This window comes from Nelumbo lutea, chromosome 4 (assembly GCF_056320005.1).
Source record: "Nelumbo lutea isolate HS-2025 chromosome 4, American lotus-T2T, whole genome shotgun sequence".
Taxonomy (NCBI): domain Eukaryota; kingdom Viridiplantae; phylum Streptophyta; class Magnoliopsida; order Proteales; family Nelumbonaceae; genus Nelumbo; species Nelumbo lutea.
This window is the reverse complement of record NC_142687.1, coordinates 23,502,152-23,524,898: the sequence shown is the minus strand read 5'-3', so window position 1 is coordinate 23,524,898 and position 22,747 is coordinate 23,502,152. Positions and strand designations below refer to the sequence as shown.

At 38.7% G+C, this 22,747-nt stretch overlaps 2 protein-coding genes across 3 annotated transcripts; both read left to right on the top strand.

Annotated features, from left to right (window-relative positions):
* The first annotated feature begins 1,754 nt into the window (after nucleotides 1–1,754).
* Nucleotides 1,755–4,713, top strand: LOC148854624 (putative galacturonosyltransferase 9). The gene is made up of 3 exons (XM_088982600.1): nucleotides 1,755–2,602; nucleotides 2,692–3,939; nucleotides 4,065–4,713. The coding sequence occupies exons 1-3, from the start codon at nucleotides 2,429–2,431 to the stop codon at nucleotides 4,338–4,340; spliced, it is 1,698 nt and encodes a 565-aa protein (XP_088838726.1). The 5' UTR covers nucleotides 1,755–2,428; the 3' UTR covers nucleotides 4,341–4,713.
* Nucleotides 4,714–14,897: 10,184 nt separating this feature from the next.
* LOC148854623 (Pentatricopeptide repeat (PPR) superfamily protein) lies at nucleotides 14,898–22,144 on the top strand. 2 transcript variants are annotated; one of them, XR_016112365.1, is made up of 2 exons: nucleotides 14,898–18,764; nucleotides 21,745–22,144. XR_016112365.1 is itself a non-coding variant. In XM_088982599.1 (1 exon), exon 1 carries the CDS (start codon nucleotides 15,281–15,283, stop codon nucleotides 18,239–18,241), a length of 2,961 nt encoding a protein of 986 aa, XP_088838725.1. In that variant the 5' UTR covers nucleotides 14,898–15,280; the 3' UTR covers nucleotides 18,242–19,081. The 2 variants fall into 2 exon arrangements, 1 of the variants encoding a protein (XP_088838725.1); XM_088982599.1 differs by lacking the exon at nucleotides 21,745–22,144 and having other exon boundaries at nucleotides 14,898–19,081.
* Nucleotides 22,145–22,747: the final 603 nt, after the last annotated feature.

Here is a 22,747-nt window from a genome sequence, read left to right as displayed (position 1 = left end):
TCATCTTCATTGAAAGGAAGAAATAGAAGATGGTTGAATTGTTTGTCAAGGAAGAAGAAACGCGTTGCCCAATTGAGGAAGAAAGAAGAAGATTGATTAATGATCAAGATATTCTAATTAACAAAATTAAACAGGTTTTAATTAATCAATGCTGGTCACTGTCATCTGACTACATTTATTTGCTAGCATGTTTGGGGCCATTATGATGTAAGGTAATTAGACAGATTAGACAAGTTGACGTTGAACCAAATATACTAATCACAATCAATCAAATACTAATTCAATCACAACAATATAACTGCTTTATTAACGGTATCAACTTGGACATTTATGTATGACGTGCTTATCTCACTTGATCTAGCCAACCAAACTAGGGTAGCTAGAGGGAATTGCATATGGATCCGATCCAAAAAAGTCCATATTCACATCTGAATGAGAAAAACGGATTCATTAGGGTTTGATTTCTGGGTTGGGAGCAGGTCAAATTCTAGATCAACCTCTATCTATTTCATGCTCTAAACATAAGGGTCAAAATCTAGATCCACTTTACTTGTTCCTCAATGTACAAAACATTTGATTAAGCTAAACTGTCACCCCTCCCCTTGGTCCCAGGGTTGGCTGATTCAAACTACTCAAGTATAACCTAACTGGTCTGATCTCCAATCTTGCTCCTTGGACTTATGCTGTTATCTTAGTGCTAGTAAGCAAAAACCAGATCCACTGTCTAATGGGTAATGGGTACTTGGTTATATACCCGATGAACCTGTCTCAGCTCCTCAACCACAAGAGTTTGAATCCTCGACCCAATTATGAATCCAACATATAACACTGCCTAGCTTAAGTCCATGAATAATGAGAACCATAAAAAATTCCACTTTTTCTAATGATATTTAGATTTTAGTGTCAGTAGACTTATGATTCGAAAATGTATAAAGAAAATCACTTATAAAGTTATAATACCTAAAGGAAAAGTAATCGGTTATAAGTTGAAGGGGCAGAAGAGGCTAGGGACCAAGAAGGGCATGACTGGAAATAGCAAAAAAATATTTAAACATTTTTAAATTAACATTAAATAAAAGGGATGAGTGAGATAGTGGGCCTTAGGCCTGAAATGTAAGCCCAGGTCTGGGAAACTTTGGGCCTGTCACTAAATAATTTTATAAAATATGTATAACACATGCTATAATATTTTATATTATAGGTCCAAGTCTTAAGGTTATGTTTGGTTTGAAGAAAAAAAGTAAAGAAAGGTAAGGAAATTGGTTTCTTTATCTCTCTCTTCCTTTCCCTACATTAAAACATAGCCTAAAGTCCCGACAATGACTAGTGTTATCGGGGTTACTTTGCCTTCGGTTTATTGGTTGTGATGCAAATAATAAAAATTAAATAATAACCACCCCTATCACATTCGGTTTGATTAGATCCGGAAGTGATGCGTATAATAGGGTCCACCCATATAGGAACATATGAAATTATGAACCAAATCGAACCCGACCCCATTGACACAACTACCGTGATACAGAGGTGTCCAATAAATATCAGGTGGGATACGCCCCAGAGTGAGTACATGAAGGAGAGGACTCCTTTGACGTCAGATTATAATCAACCTCACGACGCTGTTTCCACTTATATCCAATCTACATCAATCCAACGGTGAATTCCAATGGGTGTAAGAAATCGAATTGATTAAATGATTAAATCCACAATATTCAATGAAGTCAGGACTTGGCAATGCAGCCGTTCCGTTCCCTACTTGCCTGTCGCCAGCCCACCCGGCCGTGGCTTAATGTGTGATCATAATCCAACTAAAATTCATCCCTTTTATATATGTGAAAAAAGGAACGCGTAAGGTATATCACCACCGACAGGATCAAGATCAGAGGCTATAATTCCGTGTGTCATCGATATGTTTTACCTTCCCCCTCCATCATCAAATACCATTAGATTGGAATTTTCATTTATCTGGAGACATAACATTCTAATCCAACCGTAATAATCATAGATCCTATGGTATACAGATTAGAATCTTACTACCATAAAGCTTCGATTGATCAATGACCATCCAACATTCGGCGATTGCAAATCTCAGACTGTTCGAGTGTGGCCCCCCGTCACTGACAGTAACTGGATCAACGAATTACAATTTGACGCGCATTTTCTGATACTCCCCCCTACTTAACAGTTAACAGCCTCGATGTGTTCCAGTGTCAGTCCCTAAAAATCGACTCTTTCGTTTCCGATCCAAACAGTGGAGCCAACATCGGAGAGGGATTCCGTAGAAGAAACCACCAATTCTGATCCATTCTCTTTTCGTTTCCTCGTTGATTCCAACTCCTTTAGATCTCAACTCTACTTGCTTTACTTCAGATCCCAAGTTCATCCTCTGTTACAGAGAAAGTGCGAAGAAGCATATTTTAGAGTGATAAAAATGGCGGGACCACTGCGCGGTGGTCGATTAAGCACCGGCGGAGGAGGGGGGACTGTCGGTGCCGGAGGACCTCTTCGGAGCTTCTTCTCTTACCGGATCTTCGTTTCTGCCATGTTTACTCTTCTCTTCCTTGTTACTCTCTCTGTTCTCTTCACCACTAACCATCACGATTCAGTAAGTTGTCATGATTTGTGATTTATGTCGTTCTTTTTTTTTTTTTATTAAAACAAAATTATCTTAAATTGTTATTGGGATTGGCACAGGTTCTGCCCAGTACCGGACCGCCGGTACAGGCCTACGTTCACCGGACATTTCTGGCTCTAAAATCGGATCCATTGAGGACGCGAGTCGACTTGATCCGCAAGCAGGCCAATGACCACATCGCCCTTGTCAACGCGTACGCCGCCTACGCTAGAAGGCTTAAACTTGATAACTCTAAGCAACTCCGTGTTTTCGAGGATCTGGCGCGAAATTTCTCCGATCTCCTCACTCGGCCAACTTATCGTGCCGCCTTACTCGAACCCGTTGGAGCCATCGAAGAAAACGTCCTCAGGCAATTCGAGAAGGAGGTGAAGGATAAAGTTAAAATTGCTCGACAGTTGATCGGCGAGGCGAAGGATTCGTTCGATAATCAACTTAAGATCCAGAAGCTTAAAGATACAATCTTTGCTGTCAATGAACAACTCACGAAGGCCAAGAAGCAAGGAGCTTTCTCAAGTCTAATCGCTGCCAAGTCGATCCCCAAGAGCCTCCATTGTCTTGCGATGCGGCTTGTAGAGGAGCGAATCGCGCATCCGGAGAAGTACAAGGATGTTGGCCCCAAACCGGAATTCGAGGACCCGAGCCTTTATCACTATGCAATTTTCTCTGATAATGTGATTGCCGCGTCGGTTGTGGTAAATTCTGTTGTGAAGAATGCAGAGGAGCCCTGGAAACATGTGTTCCATGTGGTGACGGATAAGATGAATCTTGCGGCAATGCAGGTTTGGTTTACCATGCGGCCGGTTGAAGGAGGTGCCCATGTTGAAGTGAAAGCAGTGGAGGACTATAAATTCTTGAATTCTTCCTACGTTCCCGTTCTCAAGCAGCTTGAGTCCGCGAACCTGCAAAGGTTTTACTTTGAGAATCGAGCAGAGAATGCAACAAAGGATACCAACAATATGAAATTCAGGAACCCCAAGTATTTGTCCATGTTAAATCATCTTCGGTTTTACCTGCCGGAGATGTACCCAAATCTTCATAGGATCCTATTTTTGGATGACGATGTTGTGGTGCAAAAGGACCTGACGGGATTATGGAAGATTGATATGGATGGGAAGGTGAATGGGGCTGTTGAAACCTGCTTTGGGTCTTTCCATCGTTATGCCCAGTATATGAACTTCTCGCACCCTCTCATAAGAGAAAGGTTTAATCCCAAGGCTTGTGCTTGGGCCTATGGAATGAATTTCTTTGACCTTGATGCTTGGAGGCGAGAGAAGTGTACCGAGGAGTACCATTACTGGCAGAGCCTGGTAAGGAGGATCTTCGTCCCCCTCTTTTCCTTCCAATTGGTTTCCTTTGCTTCTCTACTTCATTTTTTATATCGAATTGAGTTTGATCATAGGAAACTAATGATGTTTGGTGAATTTTCATGTAGAATGAGAACCGTACATTATGGAAATTGGGAACCCTGCCACCAGGTCTAATCACATTCTACTCAACAACAAAGCCGTTGGATAAATCATGGCATGTTCTTGGGCTTGGTTATAATCCGAGCATAAGCATTGATGAGATAAAAAGGGCTGCAGTCATTCATTATAATGGGAACATGAAACCATGGCTAGACATTGCAATGAACCAGTACCGGCCCTTCTGGAGCAAATATGTGGACTATGAGATGGAGTTTGTGCAAGGGTGCAATTTTGGCCTCTAGATAAATACCTTCTCTCATGAGACAGTGATGAGGTAACACCAAACAGAGTTGCAGTCATTGTTCTGTTTTGGGTAAGTCATCTTTTTGGGAGTTCTTGTTAGCACTTAGCACCAATTATCAATAGTCAGTTACAATTTTTGGAGCAAAGCTCATCAGTGTTTTCATAATTCTTTATGGTGGAAACACTATGTGATCCTCCCTTTGGTTAGTTATACTGTCTTCAAATATAATTTGTTTGTACCTCGACCAATTTAGTCTTGTGCACGTTGAAGCCATTCTTGTGTAGCTTAGATAATCTTTCCAAATGTAATCAGATATTGCTAAATGACAACAAACATCAAGATTGTGGCAGAAGTTTGCAAATTTGGTTTAACATGTTCGCCTTATTCTATCTTTGCTTGATTCCAGTTCTACCTTGAATTTATTTGGAATGCCTTTTGGCAACAGTGTTGTGATAAATTAATGAAATTTCAACATATATGCCCGTGAGCAATCCTAATCATTTACCGGTCTTGACATCTTGCGAAGTATTGATTTTCCGGTTTTGAGAATGTTTGAAACTGCAGTATTACATAATAAAGATTGTATCAGTTAAGGTTGGAGTGGTGGTGGCAAGACTATGTGCAGTTAGGACTTGATGGCAGAATCTGAAAATTTAGTTTATCACTAATGAAATTAAAGAGATGGTTTTATGGCATAAGCATGATGTATGTGCTTGAAAACATGTTTTGGCAAATGACTGAAGGCCTTTTGCTAGCTTGGAATTGAAAAATATTCATCCATTTTTTATGGGCAAAAAATATTCTACCGTACTTGCTTAAACTTTACAAAACCCTGTTGCCTTGCTTACTCTTGAAAAGAAAGATTAATAGGAGTGTTCAACCCAAACAGACCATGACTTCTACTCCAATTTAACATCAAAATTATCTTATCCTTTTTTTTGAAAAAAAAAAAGGAAAAAAAAAACTAGCTTATCCTAGAGATAACATTTTAAATGGAGTTTTTAAATTATTTTTATGTGTATTTATTAGTGGGTTTATTCATTTTTATTCTTTTGTTGGTGAGTGATCAGGATTTTATTAAGAAAATAATAGATATAGATGGGAATATATAATAGTGTGTTGGCTTTTTATCTGTCCCAGATAAAACAGTAAAAAAGGAGCCAGTCCCTTTGCTGCACAAACCCCAAAATCATTCTTAGTCCAAATCCATACAAAAAATGACTAACCTTGTGGATGAGGTGAGCAGAAGACTCCTATCCCAAGATCTTGCTTTTTCTTATTTCATGTCAATGTTTCCAAGGACTCATCCCCAAGTTCTGCCAGCACCCAATGATGACTTGAAAATCTCTCTCTGCCTCAGTGTCTGAGTAGCCCAATGAACATCCCAATATTACCTTAAGATAGAGACGACAACTGTGCTTGGATGGATAACTTCCCCAATGGGACCTAAATACATTTACTCATCTTTGTCTTATTTTAAGATAAGGTGATCATGAGTTCACACTCCCAGTTCATACATCTAAAAAAGTGAAAAGTCTTGTTTTAGCCTTTGGTACTTTATTATAAAATCCTATTAATGCGATAACAAGATTTAACATCGAGCACAAGCATGGACATATCACCGTCTATAGAATTTTGAAATTTATGCACTGATACAATGGAACTTGATGTAACCGTTTTCGGTCACGTACCAATGTTTTGTGATGTAAAATTTTTTGGCAAAGTACCTTGTTATTTGACCCAGTGTTGGCGTGCCTTAGTGACGAGCTACTTGGTGGCGAACTCCCTGGGGGAGAACTGCTTGGTAACTAACTGCTTGGTGGTGAACTGCCTTGGTGGCGAATTGCCTGGTGGCGAACTGCCTGGGGGCGAACTGCCTTGGTGGCGAATTGCCTGGGGGCGAACTGCCTGGTGGCGAACTCCCTGGTGACGAACTGCCTTGGTGGCGAACTGTCTGAGGGCGAACTGCCTGGGGGCGAACTGCCTTGGTGGCGAACTGCCTAGGGGCGAACTGCCTTGGTGGCGAACTGCCTGGAGGCGAACTGCCTGGTGGCGAACTCCCTGGTGACGAACTGCCTAGGGGCGAACTGCCTTGGTGGCGAACTGCTTGGGGGCGAACTGCCTGGGGGCGAACTGCCTGGCGAACTCCCTACTAGGCGGTCGATGCCTTAGAGAATGTTGGAACTCCCTGGTGCGGCGCAATCCGACTGCCCTCAGCATGACGTGGTCTTCTTTCCTTTGTAGGCTTGTGGGAGATAAGGGACTTGCGAGAACTTCATCTTTTCCTCCTCTTTATAGGTGGCGGGAGCTGAGAGACCTACGAGAACTCCATCTTTTCCTCCTCTTTGTAGGTGGCGGAAGCTAAGGGACCTCCGAGAACTCCATCTTTTCCTCCTCCTTGTAAGTGGCGGGAGTTGAGGGACCTCCGAGAACTCCATCTTTTCCTCCTTCTTGTAGGTGGCGGGAGTTGAGGGACCTCCGAGAACTCCATCTCTTCCTCCTCCTTGTAGGTGGCGGGAGCTAAGGGACCTCCGAGAACTCCATCTTTTCCTCCTCCTTGTAGGTGGCGGGAGTTGAGGGACCTCCGAGAACTCCATCTCTTCCTCCTCCTTGTAGGTGGGGGGAGCTGAGGGACTTCCGAGAACTGCATCTTTTCCTCCTCTTCGTAGGTAGCGGGAGTTGAAGGACCTGCGAGAACTGAATCAGAGGTCCCGGGGGTACTTTCCCGGTGGGGGCTCTCCGATGCTTAAGTTAGCACTCTTATCGTAGAGAGCTTTGAAGATAATATGAGAGAGCTAGAGAGCAGGGTTACTTCCCTTTCTTTTCCATCCCCTTCCCCTTTGGGGGGTGAGGTCTTTATATACCGGAGTCCTCGCTAGGTGGGTGAAAAGCCTCCAAACGGTAAGACTCGTCGCATCCTGTCAGAACCGGGGTACGGTGGTGAACTCCTCGAGGTTGTCAGGCTGGCGCTTGTGTCAGGCGGCCAGGTCGACGCCTAGGCTGGGTTGTCAGAGGGGTGTCTGCGTCAGTCGGCGGGTCAGTGTTTAGGCCAGGTCGTCAGGTCGGCGGGACAGTGTCTAGATCAGGTCGTCAAGTTGGCGCCTGTGTCAGTCGGCGGGTCAGTGTCTAGATCAGGTCGTCAAGCTGGCGCCTTGGTCGGATCATGCGCTAGGCTGGTCCAGGTCGGCCAGATCGCGCAGGCCGTGCGCAGTTCGCGCAGGCCACGCGCTAGGCCGTGCGCAGGTCGCGCAGGCCGGCCAGACAGGTGCCCGGGTGGGTCACCAACTTCGTAAGTTTGTTGGCTGGGTGTTTTCCTAGTTGTCACGGGGTGCCACGTGTCACAATTTTACTGGAGGGCCAAATCTGCCCTCATCAGAACCCATTGATAGGAGTCTAGAGAAGTGGGATAGCAGGTACCCTTGTCTTTTGGAAAGTAATTACACGGATAAATTGATTACTCATATCTCCTATAACTTGTTAAAAGAAACACTATAAGAAGTATTTGAGCAACTAGTTAACTTCATATGTGGTTTAAATCCCTCGATCAGGGGAAAACCCGAAACACACACATGCACAGACAGAAGAAAAAGAAAAGATCATAGTTCATTTTGTGCTAGAAAATAGTTTTGTAGCTTATCTATAAATGCAGTGCTTGCCTGAATGAAACCCTAGAAACTGAGAAATGGATGTAGTTGACATAAGTTTCACAGAGAAATGTGCCTTTTTCTTCTTGATAAATTGGTAATTATAGTACTTTCTCTAACAGTTAATAACCAGACAGCTACTCAAGATGCTGTGGTTTGTGCTGGCTGTAGCTATTGATGCTATCTTTGAAGGTGGATGACATCAATGGTAGGGTGCTCATGGTTCAGTTATTCAAACTGTGGTTTTTTTAAACTGAACCAGTCCTTTGATTTCTGTAAAATCCTGAATGCATATATATTTATAGATAATAGATAATTATAAAAATTGGTTAGCTGGATTTTTCGGTTCAGTTTTTTGGCTTTTCAATTTTTGTTGAGCACCCCTTATCAATGATAATTTGGAAAAATGAAGAAAAAAAGGCACCATATCATTTCCTCTTCCTCTCTTTCAGATTTGTTTATATCAATCATTCTGTGGTAAATTAATACATAAATCGAGTTAGTTTTAGAGTTTTCAGTTTTCTCATTTTTTCTATCGTTACTGTTTTTTAATGTTTCAAACACTTTGGTGGCATGGTAAAATCTTGTGCTGACAAGTGTGGTCTCATGGATTCAATTCTCAGAGTAATCACTTAATGCAATAAAAAAAAAAGAAAGAAAGAAAAGAGAGAGAGAGAGCGAGAGAGAGAGAGAGAGAAAAGAAAGAAAGAAAAAATAACAAAAAATCAACTCTAGAGGTTAGCAGACACCAGACTTGGACAATGGCCTTTCTTTACAATCCTGATGTCTTTCGACAGTCCTTTTCTCTAATTTTTTACATGAGTTTTGGGGCTCTGTATTTCACAATTAGACATAAATACGACATCTCATCATTATTTATATAGAAAGTTGTTTTTATATTTGCTTTTTTGGTTTAGGCCACCTCTTTGAGGTCAGGCCATGTATTCTTCTGATAGACCAGGCATTTTGTAGTTTGCACTTTTTTAGTTTGGTTGGAATTAAGGTATCTGTTTCTTTGTTTTCTTTTCTATTTAATGCATTACTTCCATTAAAATTCTGTTGAACTAATGAAGGTGATCTAGAAAAAGTTGTGGATCCTAGCTTCCATTATCATTTCAAAGGGCAGGGTTCTTTTAATTTTCCTTTTCTCTTTGTGACAAGTAAATGGTATGTATCTTCACTGAGAATGGAAGTATAGATCCCTTTGTAGAGGTTGTATACAGAAAGAAGGGGGAAGGTGGTGGACCCAAGGTTCAAAATATCATATCAGACTGTATCGAAGCTTGCGTCCCTTTTTTTTTAGTTTTTTTTTTTCCAACCTGGTTCAGAAGGGACGGTTTAAGGCCTGTCTACCCCTGAACTGGGTTAGACCCCGAAACACCCCCCTGTAGGGGTGTATCGGGAAGCCCACGATACAATATGTATCGGCCGATACAGCCCGATATATATCAAAATTTTGAACCTTGGGTGGACCAATAATCTCTCTTCCACAGCAGGGGCAAGCAAATGTTCTTGCTTTCTACAGAATTTATCATATTAAAATTAACATTGTTTTTACTACAAAAGAAATGGGATTGGTTTGATCTATTGGTGAATCACCAGGCTAGTATACCATTCAGATATCTAAGTGCCATCTTTCATTAGTCCCCTTAATATCATTGCTGCTCCCGGGAAGCTATGCTGGTGTCCACCTATCTTCAATAGAATGCATTTGTTTCTTCCTTATGTAGCTCTGAGCACATTTTAACATGAAGTGATACCACTTGATAATGTCACCTACTTGCTAGATTTGCAGTACAAACTGATACAGTTCCCCAACGAGTAACAAAAAAAGGTATACAAGGATAGCTCTAACTGGTTGATGTTGCACAACAAACAGTTGATCAAAAAAAAAAAAATGTTGCACAACAAACATGAGTCTATGGGATCAAACAAACTTCATATATTCTACTCAAATGGTTTTTTTCATCTTCAAAAGGACATTGGTTTACATGTTGAAGGGGCTAGAAGGGCCCAAAAAGGAAATAGGTAGAAGTAATAAGAAACCATTTAAGTTGCCATAATTTAGCAATGGATATGGCATTTAAATGGAACAGAATGGCAAAACAGGATTCATGTAGCCGACCTGTGGTAGTTTGGATAAGGCTTGGATGATTAACATAGAGGTGGGGGTGGGTAAAAAGCTGGACCTGTTTTTCTTGAGAGGAGAGGAATTTGCAAGAAAAGCCTTTTTTATCAGTGAATTGTAAGATTTCTTAATTCATAGCCAAAGAGAGTACATTTTAGGGAGAGGCACGAGATGCTACCTCCCCTTCAAGGAGGGGAAATGGAGGATACCATTAACCCAATACAAAGAGACCTGAGGAGCCCCTTGTTTAGTAAGATAATCAGCCAAGGCATTAGCAAGAAAAGCCTTTAAGGAAGTAGAATAAGTCCCTGGTGGTCTTCGGAAGAATTGTGAGGACTTTGCAATTGCTGATGAGTGGTCTAAGGTTACAGAGGAGGAGATGGGCATGATTTCGACAGCAGAGCAAGTGTTTGAGAGGAACACGGTTTTAGAGCTTGAAAGAATTAATGAAAGGTTGGAGGAGAGGGAGAGTGTTAAGGACATGACAATGGTGTTAAAAGGTTTAAACAACAAGAAAATTTCCGAGTTGTGTCAGTTTCAAAGGCTTTTGAAAGGTTAAGGGGAGGCTTATTTAGAGTTGGAATTAACAAGAGGATTAGGAAGACAAAAACAGCTTTGAAGAAAAGTTTTTGTTCCAACTGACGAAGGTCTGAAGTGAATTTGTCTTTTTTGTTCGGTAATTGATAGGGGAGTTTTGGGCTGTCTGCCTAATTCGTGTTCGGGTAATACGAGAGGGGGCTAAGATAGGGGTTTAGGCATGGACGATACTGGGCATTAGTTGGGTGGTTCGAGAGTATTGTTTGGGTTTGGTCTGTGATTAAAGTTCCGCAAATTTGGGGGTGGTTAGGTCTTAGGGTGTTTTGTTTTATTTGGGGGTGATGCCTTATCACCCATTGTAATCTTCTCTTATGTCTCTTTCTAATAATTTTTTCTTTATCTAAAAAAAATATGGCTTGGATGATGTTGGGAAGGACACTGGTTTGTTGTGCATCTCTCTCTCTCTCATGATATGATAAAATCGGCAATTTCTATAATAAAAAAATCATGCCTAAAAGAGTTTGACCAATCAGAATCCCATTGTGGATTTGACTGAAAAACCGTTTGATTGGTTATTTTAGGCTTTTAGGTACAATACCATTTAATTCAAGTTATTTTATTCATCATACCAAACATTAATGACCAGTCATTTTTAGATCACATCGATATTATATAAATATTTTGATCATGTAAACTTTTAATTTATTAATGATGTTCAATATCCAATTTTATCCGATTCCAATATAAATCTTTTTTACTTTTATTTATTTATTATCTCATGGGGGAGCCATGAGAAGAGTTCAAATCTATTACTCACAGAGTGTTCCTCACACTAACCTCACAATACCTTTCAGCTGCACATTGGGAACATTTTTCACACTTTGTATTGTCATTCATAGGGACATGTTTCAAATATAAGGTGAGATAAGACTGTGAAGTCGATATGGGGTGCACTCTGTAAGGAACAAATCCCCTTTCATCAGAGAACTTATCAATTGAACCACCATCAGTTGATCAATCTAGATCTGATTGATGTATCTTTTTCTCTAAATATACTTTAATAAAATTTTTATTATTTATCAAAAAAAAATCTAGATCTAATTGATATCCAAAATTCTAAATCAAAATATTAATGAATCAAATTTGAATTAGGCATATCTGAATCTGATCCATTTTAGCCCTAAGTTATCACAAATGTAGTATTGAACCTCATAACTAACATCAAAAGAACTCAAATAGGGAAAAAAAGGGAATTCGATTAAATATGTGAACTCCCTTAATGACCCATGGATAGCATGGGCAGAAAACAACAAAACAAGAATCAATCACGATTAACGAATGGAGTAATGGAGAAGAAAGCTGACAAATTCCTGAACCAAGATGGAAACATAGAATACACCATCACCGTCATTGTATTTGGTTTGAAAGAAAAGGCAGGGGCTTTCAAACCAAACACAACATTAAGGTTTGGTTTATTTGCAGTGCAAATGTGTAAATGCACGGGAGTGCAAATGGGCTGAGTGTATATTTTAGTTTATTACTGCTTCAAATTTGACCTTGTTTTATTTGTTTGTAAAAAGTAAATATATGTAATCCCTAATTTATATATAGGATAAATTGCTGATATGTACCTGTACTATGCGGCCAGTCTCACCTTAGAGCCTGAACTTTCACCACTTTCAATATATATATATATATATATATAGTGAAGGGTAAAATTACATCAATGTTCATGTTATGCCTCTTTTTTTTCATTAATTATCTTTATTGTCCCTTTAGACTTTGGACGCAAACTAGTGGCGGTAAATCCAATGAATAGACCGAGGTGAGCTTATTTTGCGGCTGGTACATTTAAAAATTCAGGCCCTAAAATGATACTATTTCCAAAGTACAGGGTACATATTTGCAATTTACCCTTCACTATATAGGAAAGAAAATTAAGGTGGGAGGAAATTTCACTTCACTTGTTTCATTCAAAGGTTCAGGTCCTAAATTGAGACTACCCTCAAATTACAGGGTGCCTATATTCAATTTAATAAGAGAATGGAAGCACAATAAGGTTACTTATTTGGGATGGGTGAGGTAATAAGCAAAATGATGTGGTCCCCATTTTATAGGAAAGAAAATTAAGGTAGGATGGATCACTTTTTTAGATGCAAAATTTGCACTGTAATAGATTCAAATGACACAAAAAGAACAAATTTTTGCATCAAATAAGAGCACAAATCATAATCACAAACAAATATATACAAAATTGAACTGGATGCAAAATTTGTACGTTGTATCTGATTCAGATTTGCATTTGCAAATAAATGGGTATTTAACAACTACTTTAATGATCATAATGTGGAGGCAATTTTATCATTCCTGCACCTAAATTCAAGGACACCCTTCTATGGAAGGAAATGACAGGTAGTGGTAACTACGCGGTTAAATCTGCTTATCAGAGAGTTTTGCAAATCCCCTCCAAGCATACATAGCGAAGGCATCAAATAAACTAAAGATTGTCTTTAAAGGTGTCATACACGTTTCAGATCTCTCTTCGGAAGCCAAGTTCACCACATTCGTGTATATCACATAATGATCATCAATATTTTAGGTTGTATTTGGTACAATTGTCATTTTTACTTGTAATGCTTTATATCGATAAATACAAATTTTATGAGAATATATATATATATATATATTTTTTTTAATCACAAATGCTTTGAGTTATCAATACAGCATTGAGTACCATTGGTGCTTCTTCAGAAAATATCAAATTTAGTGTTTTTACTAAAAATGTTAACACTTAATTCAATGCTTATATTAATGAATTTGATTATTTAATGTGATGTGACAAGACAATTTTTCAAAAATTTGTATATTGGCTGTTGGGGCCCAACAGCATAGGTAGTTGAGACAGTTTTTGGGCTGGGCACATTCTGGGCAGTTCATTTATTCATGCCCATGTTTTGGTATTTAGTCAAAATAAATTGATGTGTAATTACTAATTTACCCATTCTTATGGTAACTTGATATTTCTAGAAACTGTCTCAACAGCCTATGTTGTTGGCCCCCAATTTTTTTCCAAAAAATTTATAAGTAGAAGTAGCAATGATACCAAATTCAACTTTTTTATAATTAATGAATCAGATCAGGTCATAACGGATCAGATCAGCCAATATCTAAATTAGATCTGTTAAGTTAATGGATCAGCTTTTCCGATCAAATTGGATCCGACTTATTTGTGGCCCTACTAACCTTATTTTGCCATTTACATGAAGAATATATAGTGACTACGAAAATCAAGGAAAAGCAAAATGTTCTCAAGAGTGGTGTGGATACAAGCACAATTTAGACTAAAAATATCATCCCATGGTGGTTAGCCAACCATCAAAGAAGAATACCTTGCAAGAATTGCAATCATCTTTTGATTAATATGCGATCTTCAGGTGGCGCAAACCCGATCTGCAGAATGTGATAATAAACCTTGGGGTGTTCTATAATATGAATGTTTTTATTCACTTGTTTTTAAGATTATTATATTAGTAAAAAAATAAAACAAAAACAATATATATATATATATATATATATGTTTTTGGTCTCTATTTTTGTTTTCATAGGTGAAAACAAGTTGGTTTTTATTAAAAAAAAATATGTTTTTGGAACTATCAATATAATGATTTTTTAAACAAAAACAAATTCTGTAGTGTATAAATTTTATGATTTATAAAGTATGATATTAAATAACCAGATGAAAAAAGTGTTTTTGAAATCAGAAATTTAAGAATTTGTGTATTTGTTTTAAGAAACGTTTGTTTTCCTTGGAAACACACATAAAAAAAAAAAAAAAAAACAGTTCACAAAGCCTAAGCCTTGATGAAGTTCATTCACAGGAAAGCACAAGCGAGCAGGTCCATTTAGTGCATCTCTCATCAGAAATTTTAGAGAATTAACTTTCATGCGGATTCCAAGCAAGTAGTGGATGGAATTAAAATAAGATGAGAATGTTATGTTTGTGAACTAAATAATAGAACACAAATCATATTCTGTAAGAAAATGAGCTACCACCTCCATTTTCTATCTCCTTCTACGAAGGGTGGTAGTCTCCTTTCGTTTTGTTTTTGATTTAAAAAACATTCTTGCTTTTCAACATGTGCAAGGGGTTTTTACAGTCCACTCCACCTTAGAATTCATAATGCAATCGTACGTGCAGCTTGGGTCAGTATGAGGGGAAGATTCCCAATTCACAGGGATACTGTTTATAGAGGGAATTGGAGATAAATACATTTGGAAACTAATTGAGATGGAGAAGAATGTAAAACACTGAAACAATATGAAAATTTTCCCTCTGGAGTGAATATGAAATTTGAAGCAATGACACTTTTGATAAAAACACAACATTACATTCAGGTTTAACTAGAGATAAAGTATAAATTTTAAGTATACATAAACATATAAATTTAGGTTGAATAAAATGGAATTACAAGTACAAGTTTATCTTCTTCTAGGGAAAATTACATATATCACATATATCACAATAATATTGTGAATACTCTGGTAAAGGATATAATGAAAAAAATGTAATGCAACACCGTCTCTGTCTGGATTCTGGAACAAAGTGTGGAAACTGTTAATCGCTACAACATGGCTTTGGTAGCGCCGTCGATTTCATGCCACAACCACTACCATGGACCTCTTCTTCTTCTTCATAGACCCTGCAATCGATTATTAAATAATACAAATTCTTCATTGTCATTCATCCCTCCTGTCAATGCATCTTTTTCTCTTTCAGCTGAAACACGGAACAGAGACTCTGTGGTTCTAACCCAGACTTCAGACCATCAGCCTACCTTATCTCAAAGTGTAAACAAGCTCTGCGAGTCCGGAGACCTAAACGAAGCTTTTCTTCACCTGCAAAGAGAAAATGGGCTTACCAGCATGGCAGAGCGAGCTGACACCATTAGTGCTCTTTTACAGGCTTGTGGCCAAAGAAAGGATATTGAGACGGGGCGGAGAGTTCATGAGCTGGTTTGGGCGTCGACCCAATTCAGCAATGACTTTGTTCTTAATACCCGTCTCATCACAATGTACTCCATGTGTGGATCTCCTTCAGATTCTCGCCTCGTTTTCGATGGACTTCAGAGGAGGAACCTATTTCAGTGGAATGCCCTTATTAGCGGCTACACAAGAAATGAGCTTTGGGATGAGGCGGTGTCTGTGTTCTGTGAATTACTTTCCACCACGGATCTTAGGCCTGATAATTTCACCTTACCATGCGTTATTAAGGCTTGCGGTGGGCTTTCGTGTTTGGAATTGGGACAGGCAATTCATGGCATGTCGATGAAAATGGAACTGGGTCCAGATGTGTTTGTGGGTAATGCTCTGATTGCTATGTATGGCAAGTGTGGATCAATTGGTGAGGCAGTTAAAGTGTTTGTGAGAATGCCCGATAGGAATTTGGTTTCTTGGAATGCCATGATATGTGGGTTCTCTGAAAATGGGCTTCCGAAAGAGAGTTTCGATGCATTCAGGGAGATGCTCATTGATGGGGAAGGTTTCACACCTGATGTCGCAACGCTGGTGACAATATTGCCAGTTTGTACGGGGGAAGGAGACATTGAAATGGGGAGGGTGGTCCATGGGTTAGCTGTTAAATTAGGTCTGAGTCATGAAATAACAGTAAACAATGCCATTATTGACATGTATTTGAAATGTGGCTATGTAATTGATGGCCAGATCCTATTTGAAAAGGCCATTCACAGAAACGTGGTTTCTTGGAATACCATGATCGGTGGTTATTCAAGAGAAGGATACGTATGCAGAACTTTTGATCTTTTACGCCAAATGCAAAAGGAGGATGGTGCAACAAGGCCCAGTGTAATAACCATCTTGAATGCATTGCCAGTTTGTTTACAACAGTCAGAATTGTGTAGATTGAAGGAACTCCATGGCTATGCTTTTAGAAACGGGTTTCAATGTGATGATCTGGTGGCTAATGCTCTTGTTGCCGCTTATGCAAAATGTGGGTCGCTGAGATTTGCAGACCATGTCTTCTATGGCATGGAGACCAAAACGGTAAGCTCTTGGAATGCAATCATTGGTGGATATGCACAGAATGGAGACCCAAGAAAAGCGGTAGATTTGTTCCTGCAAATGACTTATTCAGGCATAGAGCCTGACTGGTTCAGTATTGGTAGTCTGCTTCTAGTTTGTGCCCACCTGAAATCTTTGAGGGATGGAAAAGCAATTCATGGTTTTGTGCTGCGCAACGGTTTGGAAATGGATTCCTTTATCGGAATTTCACTTATTTCTCTTTATATTCAATGTGGAGAACCATCATCTTCGCGGATATTGTTTGATGGTATGGGGGAAAGAAATCTGGTGTCATGGAATGCAATGATTGCTGGGTACTCACAGAATGGACACCATGACAAAACCCTTGATCTCTTCCGCCAAATGGTGCAGGATGGAATTCGACCTTCTGAGATTGCAATAATGAGTGTGTTTGGGGCTTGTGCACAGTTGTCAACTTTGCGGCTTGGAAAAGAGGCCCATTGCTTTGCTTTAAAAGATGACTTCATTGAAGATCCATTTGTTGGCAGTTCAATCATAGAAATGTATGCAAAGAGTGGTTGCACCAAGCAAGCTCGCATGGTTTTTGACAGATCAAAGGAGAAAGACGTGGTGTCATGGACCGTAATGATTGCAGGATATGGACTTAATGGATATGGACAAGAGTCCATAGAGCTGTTTGAAAGTATGCAGAGAGAAGGCTTGAAGCCAGATGGTTTCACATTTGTTGGTATTTTGATGGCATGCAGCCATTCAGGGCTGGTTGAAAAGGGTCTAAAATACCTTCTAGAGATGCAAGGGGAGCACAGCATTGAACCTCAGATAGAGCATTATGCTTGTGTGGTGGATATGCTTGGTAGGGCTGGACGCTTGGATGATGCCATGAGACTCATAGAGGAGATGCCAGTAGAACCAGATGCTGGAATTTGGAGTGCATTGCTCAGTGCTTGTAGAATTCATGGCAATGTTGGTCTGGGGGAGAAAATTGCTGAGAAGCTGTTAGAATTGGAACCAGAAAAGGCAGAAAATTATGTTGCAATCTCAAATCTTTTTGCAGGATCAAGGAGGTGGGATGTTGTAAGAAGGGTGAGAGGATGGATGAATGAGAAGGGCCTGCAAAAGGAGGCTGGCTGTAGTTGGATTGAAGTTAAAGGGAAAGTTTATAACTTTGTAGCAGGTGATGATGCACTTCCCGAGTCAGAAGAGATGTGCAGAATGTGGCAATCGCTAGAGGAGAAGATAATTAAAATTGGATATGTACCTGATACAACTTTGGTGCTACATGAGTTGGATGAACATGAGAAAGAAAAGATACTGCGAGGACATAGTGAGAAGCTTGCTATTTCTTTTGGTCTGTTGAAGACGACTAAAGGTGTGACACTGAGAGTTTGCAAGAACCTTCGCATATGTGGGGATTGCCACAATGCATTGAAGTTGGTGTCCAAGGTGGTGGACAGGGAACTAATTGTGAGGGACAACAAACGTTTCCATCATTTTAGATATGGGTTGTGTTCATGTGGAGATTATTGGTAGGTGGAGAATAGAGAATGAAGTTGTTTGTGTTTGGTGTAAGTTTGGGATGTTGATAGGGTCCTAATTTTATTTCGAAGTGCTCTTACAATGATGGAAGAGATTTCAGCTGCTAATGGTTGTAAGACAGGTCTGAAAGAGTAGAAAGAGCTGACAGGACATGTTGATTGAATATTGCAATAGGGAGAGATGGTGAGCAAATTCTTCATAGAAATGGAGCATGGAGGCATTGCAGACTTTGGTATGCTAAGTATTTCATACAAAGTAATACATTAATAAGAGAATGGTCTAATCTTGAAGATCTTATGACTCGATAATAACAAATTAGTGACATGGGAGATGTGGACAAACAGATGTTTGTTGCCATTTTTTTATGGAGGAGCTTTTTTCTCTACTATTGAGAGTCTGCTTGGAGGAATGTAGGGGAAAATAATTTCACATTTGAGGAAAATTTTTCTTTTAATCAGGGTTACCTTCAACTTTTGGAGAGTTGGGCACCTGCAGTAAACCTGTTTCAGGCATCTCAGTAAGTGTAGCAGGTTTTGAAAGATGGGTAGTGTTTACTGTTTAATATAGGCCTAACATGCATTTTATATTAGGAACATTAGTTCTAAATGTTTCAATTTTAATCCCATTTTCACTCGACTATTTTTCAACTCATTCATTTATTGCTTACCAAAGTGTTAACCCAACTATATGGGGTCAGCCTCCTGAATCCTGCTTTTTTATGTTCTACTCTATTTGAGGCCATATTTATTATTAAATGATTGTATAAAATTGTTCCAATGAGAGTATCATTTATAAAGAAACTTGATTGGAGAAAGGAGAAGTTTCTGATCTCAAGATGTTGCTTGTGTTTCCTTGAAGGATGAACATAAATTTGTACTATTAAAGAATCAGAGTGCTTGCTCTAATATTGAATAATCAACCAAAGATAACTCAATATTTGAAGTGTTAATTTAAATCCTAATCAAGATGTTGAGTTGGCTCATTGTACTAGCAGTTGGATTGGAGACAAGATGGCTTTGGCCCATGGATATGTAGCAAATGAAAGATTGAAAGAATTGTGAAACCAACATTTGAGATTCTCAAACACATACATACCTTCTGTAATAGGTGTGCTTGGTGACCTCATGGACAGGTGGGCATGCCTGGTAGGTATTTATGTGTTTATATACTGCTATGGGGTGCCTAGTGTTCCCAGTTGTTTTATTTATCAACCTTAACCAAATTCATGTACTGATTTCCTTGAACTTTGCACATCATAGTGTTCCTTTCGTTCTGCAAATTGTTGGTTCGCATGTCTATCCTTCCTCAAGTGACAAAATGTTTACCTTCTGACTCGAGTTTGATCTTCTTTGAATTAATTCGTGATCTGACACCTATCAAAAACCCCCAGCTTCCATGGCATACTGAGTATTTCCCTTTGGATGAATGGTTGTTATTCTCTCTCTCTCTCTCTCTCTCTCTCTCTCTCTCTCTCTCTCTCTCTCTCTCTCTCTCTGTTTATTGTATTCTCAACCATGTTAACATATTGTATCTAGTTTGATCTAATACTGATTTATTTTAGTTTAAAGTTGAAAGTCCACATCAAACTCTTCCTAGGAATACAGATACCAAGGACCGTATTGAGAAGTGTAACAAATATGAAGCTGAATATGTTTGCATCTATGCATCTAATAGTTAAGTTTTTCTCCAAGAAGAACTTGTGTGGAGGCAAATAAAGTCCTACAAACATGTTAGAAATGATATTCTGATTATTTGATTCCAACTTGTATTTGATGAGGACCACTATCACTTGGAAAGTTTCTTTTCTAGAACATCTGCAATGTACTTCTGGTGGTAGAAATGTGATTTAGTACTGGTTTTACAACATGGTGATGGGTTCAGATCTCACCATTAGAATAAATGAATGAAATAAATTTAAAGTAAGATAGAATGGATAAGAGAAAATGATAGAAGAAAAGGGCAACCAAGTCCTGAATATTAATTGAGATAATATGTACAATGTACTTGCCGATCTCACTCAACTAGTTTTGGGTATTCCCTATATCTTGACGGCCTCTGAATAGAATAGGATGATAAATAAGATGCTTGTGATGTTTTTGAACAGGAATGAGTTTGGCCTTATTTTAAAAATCGAACATCCTTGCAAAATTTAAATTGCACTTAAGAAGTCTGTCCTCCATATGGATATTGATGTACGAAATTCTCTGCACTTATACCAGTCGCCATATGAGGTAAATCAAGATACACTTGGGATTGGAGACCAAGAGATAACTCAGTGTGACCATTTCTGGTACCTTGGTGCAATAATTCATAACAAGGGAGAGATTGAGGAGGATGTCACCGAAAGAATTATAGCAGGATGGGCAAAATGGAGGGGGTGCATCTGGACTTTTATGTGATAGGCGAATACCACTGATTAAAAGGAAAATTCTATAAAACAGTTGCAAGGCCAGCTATGTTGTATAGAGCGGAGTTTTGGGCGGTCAAGAAACATGTCCAGATGGCAGAAATGTGAATACTAAGATGGATGAATGGAAAAACTAGAAAGGATGGGATTAGGAATGAAGTTATCCTTAGGAACCTACAAGTAGCTCCAATAAGTGATAAAATGAGAGAGTAGACTAAGATGGTTTGGGCACGTGTATAGAAGACCACCAACTGTGCCAGTTAGACGAAGTGATCTGTTACATATTGAAGGGGCTAGAAGAGCTTAGGGTAGACCAAAAAGGACATGGGTAGAAGTAGTAAGAAATGATTTAAGCACTAATAGTTTAACAGTGGATATGACTTTAAATAGAATGTATTGGTGAAACAAGATTCATGTAGCCAACCCCATATAGTTGGGATAAGGCATGGATGATGGTGATGATGACTTGTACCAATTACCATATTTATATTTATACACTGCACTGTAAGTTTTATGCTGGAAACATTGTGTTGTCTTGGTCAAACTGTCTTCTGACCCACTTGGAAGTTGGAACTCCTAAACAAGATATTTTCCAATAGGAAAACTTGGAAGGCATAGGCTTGGTCCAATAAATAGTCATGAAGAGTTGGAAGATACTCCAATTCAATCCAAGTTTTTCTTCTGCAAACTTCCTGTTCATATGTTTAAACCAACAAAAATTACTAAGATGATCGTTGGTTGGTGGTCAGAACTTATGCTTTAAACCATTCAGAGCTTATTATACTTCAGAAAGTTGTTTCTAAGATGGATGCAACTCCTTTAGTTAAAATGTATTTCTTATATGTCTATGACTTTTTTATAATCATTTTGGCGTTAGACTTGGTGTACTTGATGCATTTGTTGGGTTTTAATGAGTTTCCCTAGTATATTCATGCATATTCTAACTTTTTACTGTTTCCAAGCATTTCCTAAGCATATTTGAGTATGTATCTTAAAATCACCTTTCTGATACTCTTTGTGATACTGATGCATCGAACCTTGTTAACATCATTAAACAATACACAATGTTCAATCTCTGACGTTGTTGCAGGCAGTATATAAGTGATGATAGACAATAAGACTATTGGATCAAGCAGGTACCTATGCAAGTGAAGCATATTGTTCCTGAAATCTTCCTTTTGCATATGGTTTAGACAACCTAAGCTGTATGTCTTCCCTCAGATGGCCTTGCATGCTTTCGTTTATGGACCCTGTCTCAAGTGTGGAAGAGTAAATCAAACTTCCACCTTCTGTGAAGAAACCTTAACCAATCTATGAGTGGAAGAACCAATACAAGAACAGCAGTTACTATATTTCCCTGCCTCTCCTTCTGAAGAACCCAGAGAAAAACAATCTATTTCTAGCTAATTCTTATGATTTGGGTCCATGTTGTATCCATCCATTAACCAAATAATGAACCTAAACTTCTACTATTTAGTGCAGAAATAGTTGGTCTTTTAAATTCATTTGATATCTGTTTCACATGCATATATCATTTTAACGATCAACTACAAGCTTGGAGTTTCAAAACATTACAAAAGCTGGATGATATATATATATATATATATAGTAATTTGATATTAGTATGGAAAATGAGATCTGACACCATTTATCATGAATATGGATGCAACTATCCCATCCGTTCTGCTAATTAAATGCTTCTATTTGTTTTTTAAGCTGTTCTTTCAAGTATTTACATCATGTTAATTTTAGCCATACTTGCAGTATTTAGAAACATTTTTGTCCTTAGTACCTAACGAAAAATAAAAAGAAAATAAACTTTTCGAGAATAATATTTGATTTTGCATAAAGAAAATAATACCTGGAAAAAGCATCATTGATCTTTATCTTAATTTTTTTGACGCCTGATCTTTATCTCAAATTGAACTTTGATAGGAGGTGTTAGGGGTATTAGTGTGAATATTTTCATTGAAACCAACCCCAACCAGATATTAGCTCATTGTGAACTAGGGGTGCAACTTGGGCCGGGTTGGACCCAATCTGATGTGTTAAAACTTCGACCATAAACCCAGCATTTCCTTGGACCTTGGTTC

Coding starts and splice junctions, on each gene's coding strand:
- LOC148854624 (XM_088982600.1), top strand. CDS start 2,429: ATGGCGGGACCACTGCGCGGTGGTCGATTAAGCACCGGCGGAGGAGGG. Junction 2,603..2,691: donor CCACTAACCATCACGATTCA/GTAAGTTGTCAT, acceptor GGATTGGCACAG/GTTCTGCCCAGTACCGGACC. Junction 3,940..4,064: donor ACCATTACTGGCAGAGCCTG/GTAAGGAGGATC, acceptor ATTTTCATGTAG/AATGAGAACCGTACATTATG.
- LOC148854623 (XM_088982599.1), top strand. CDS start 15,281: ATGGCTTTGGTAGCGCCGTCGATTTCATGCCACAACCACTACCATGGA.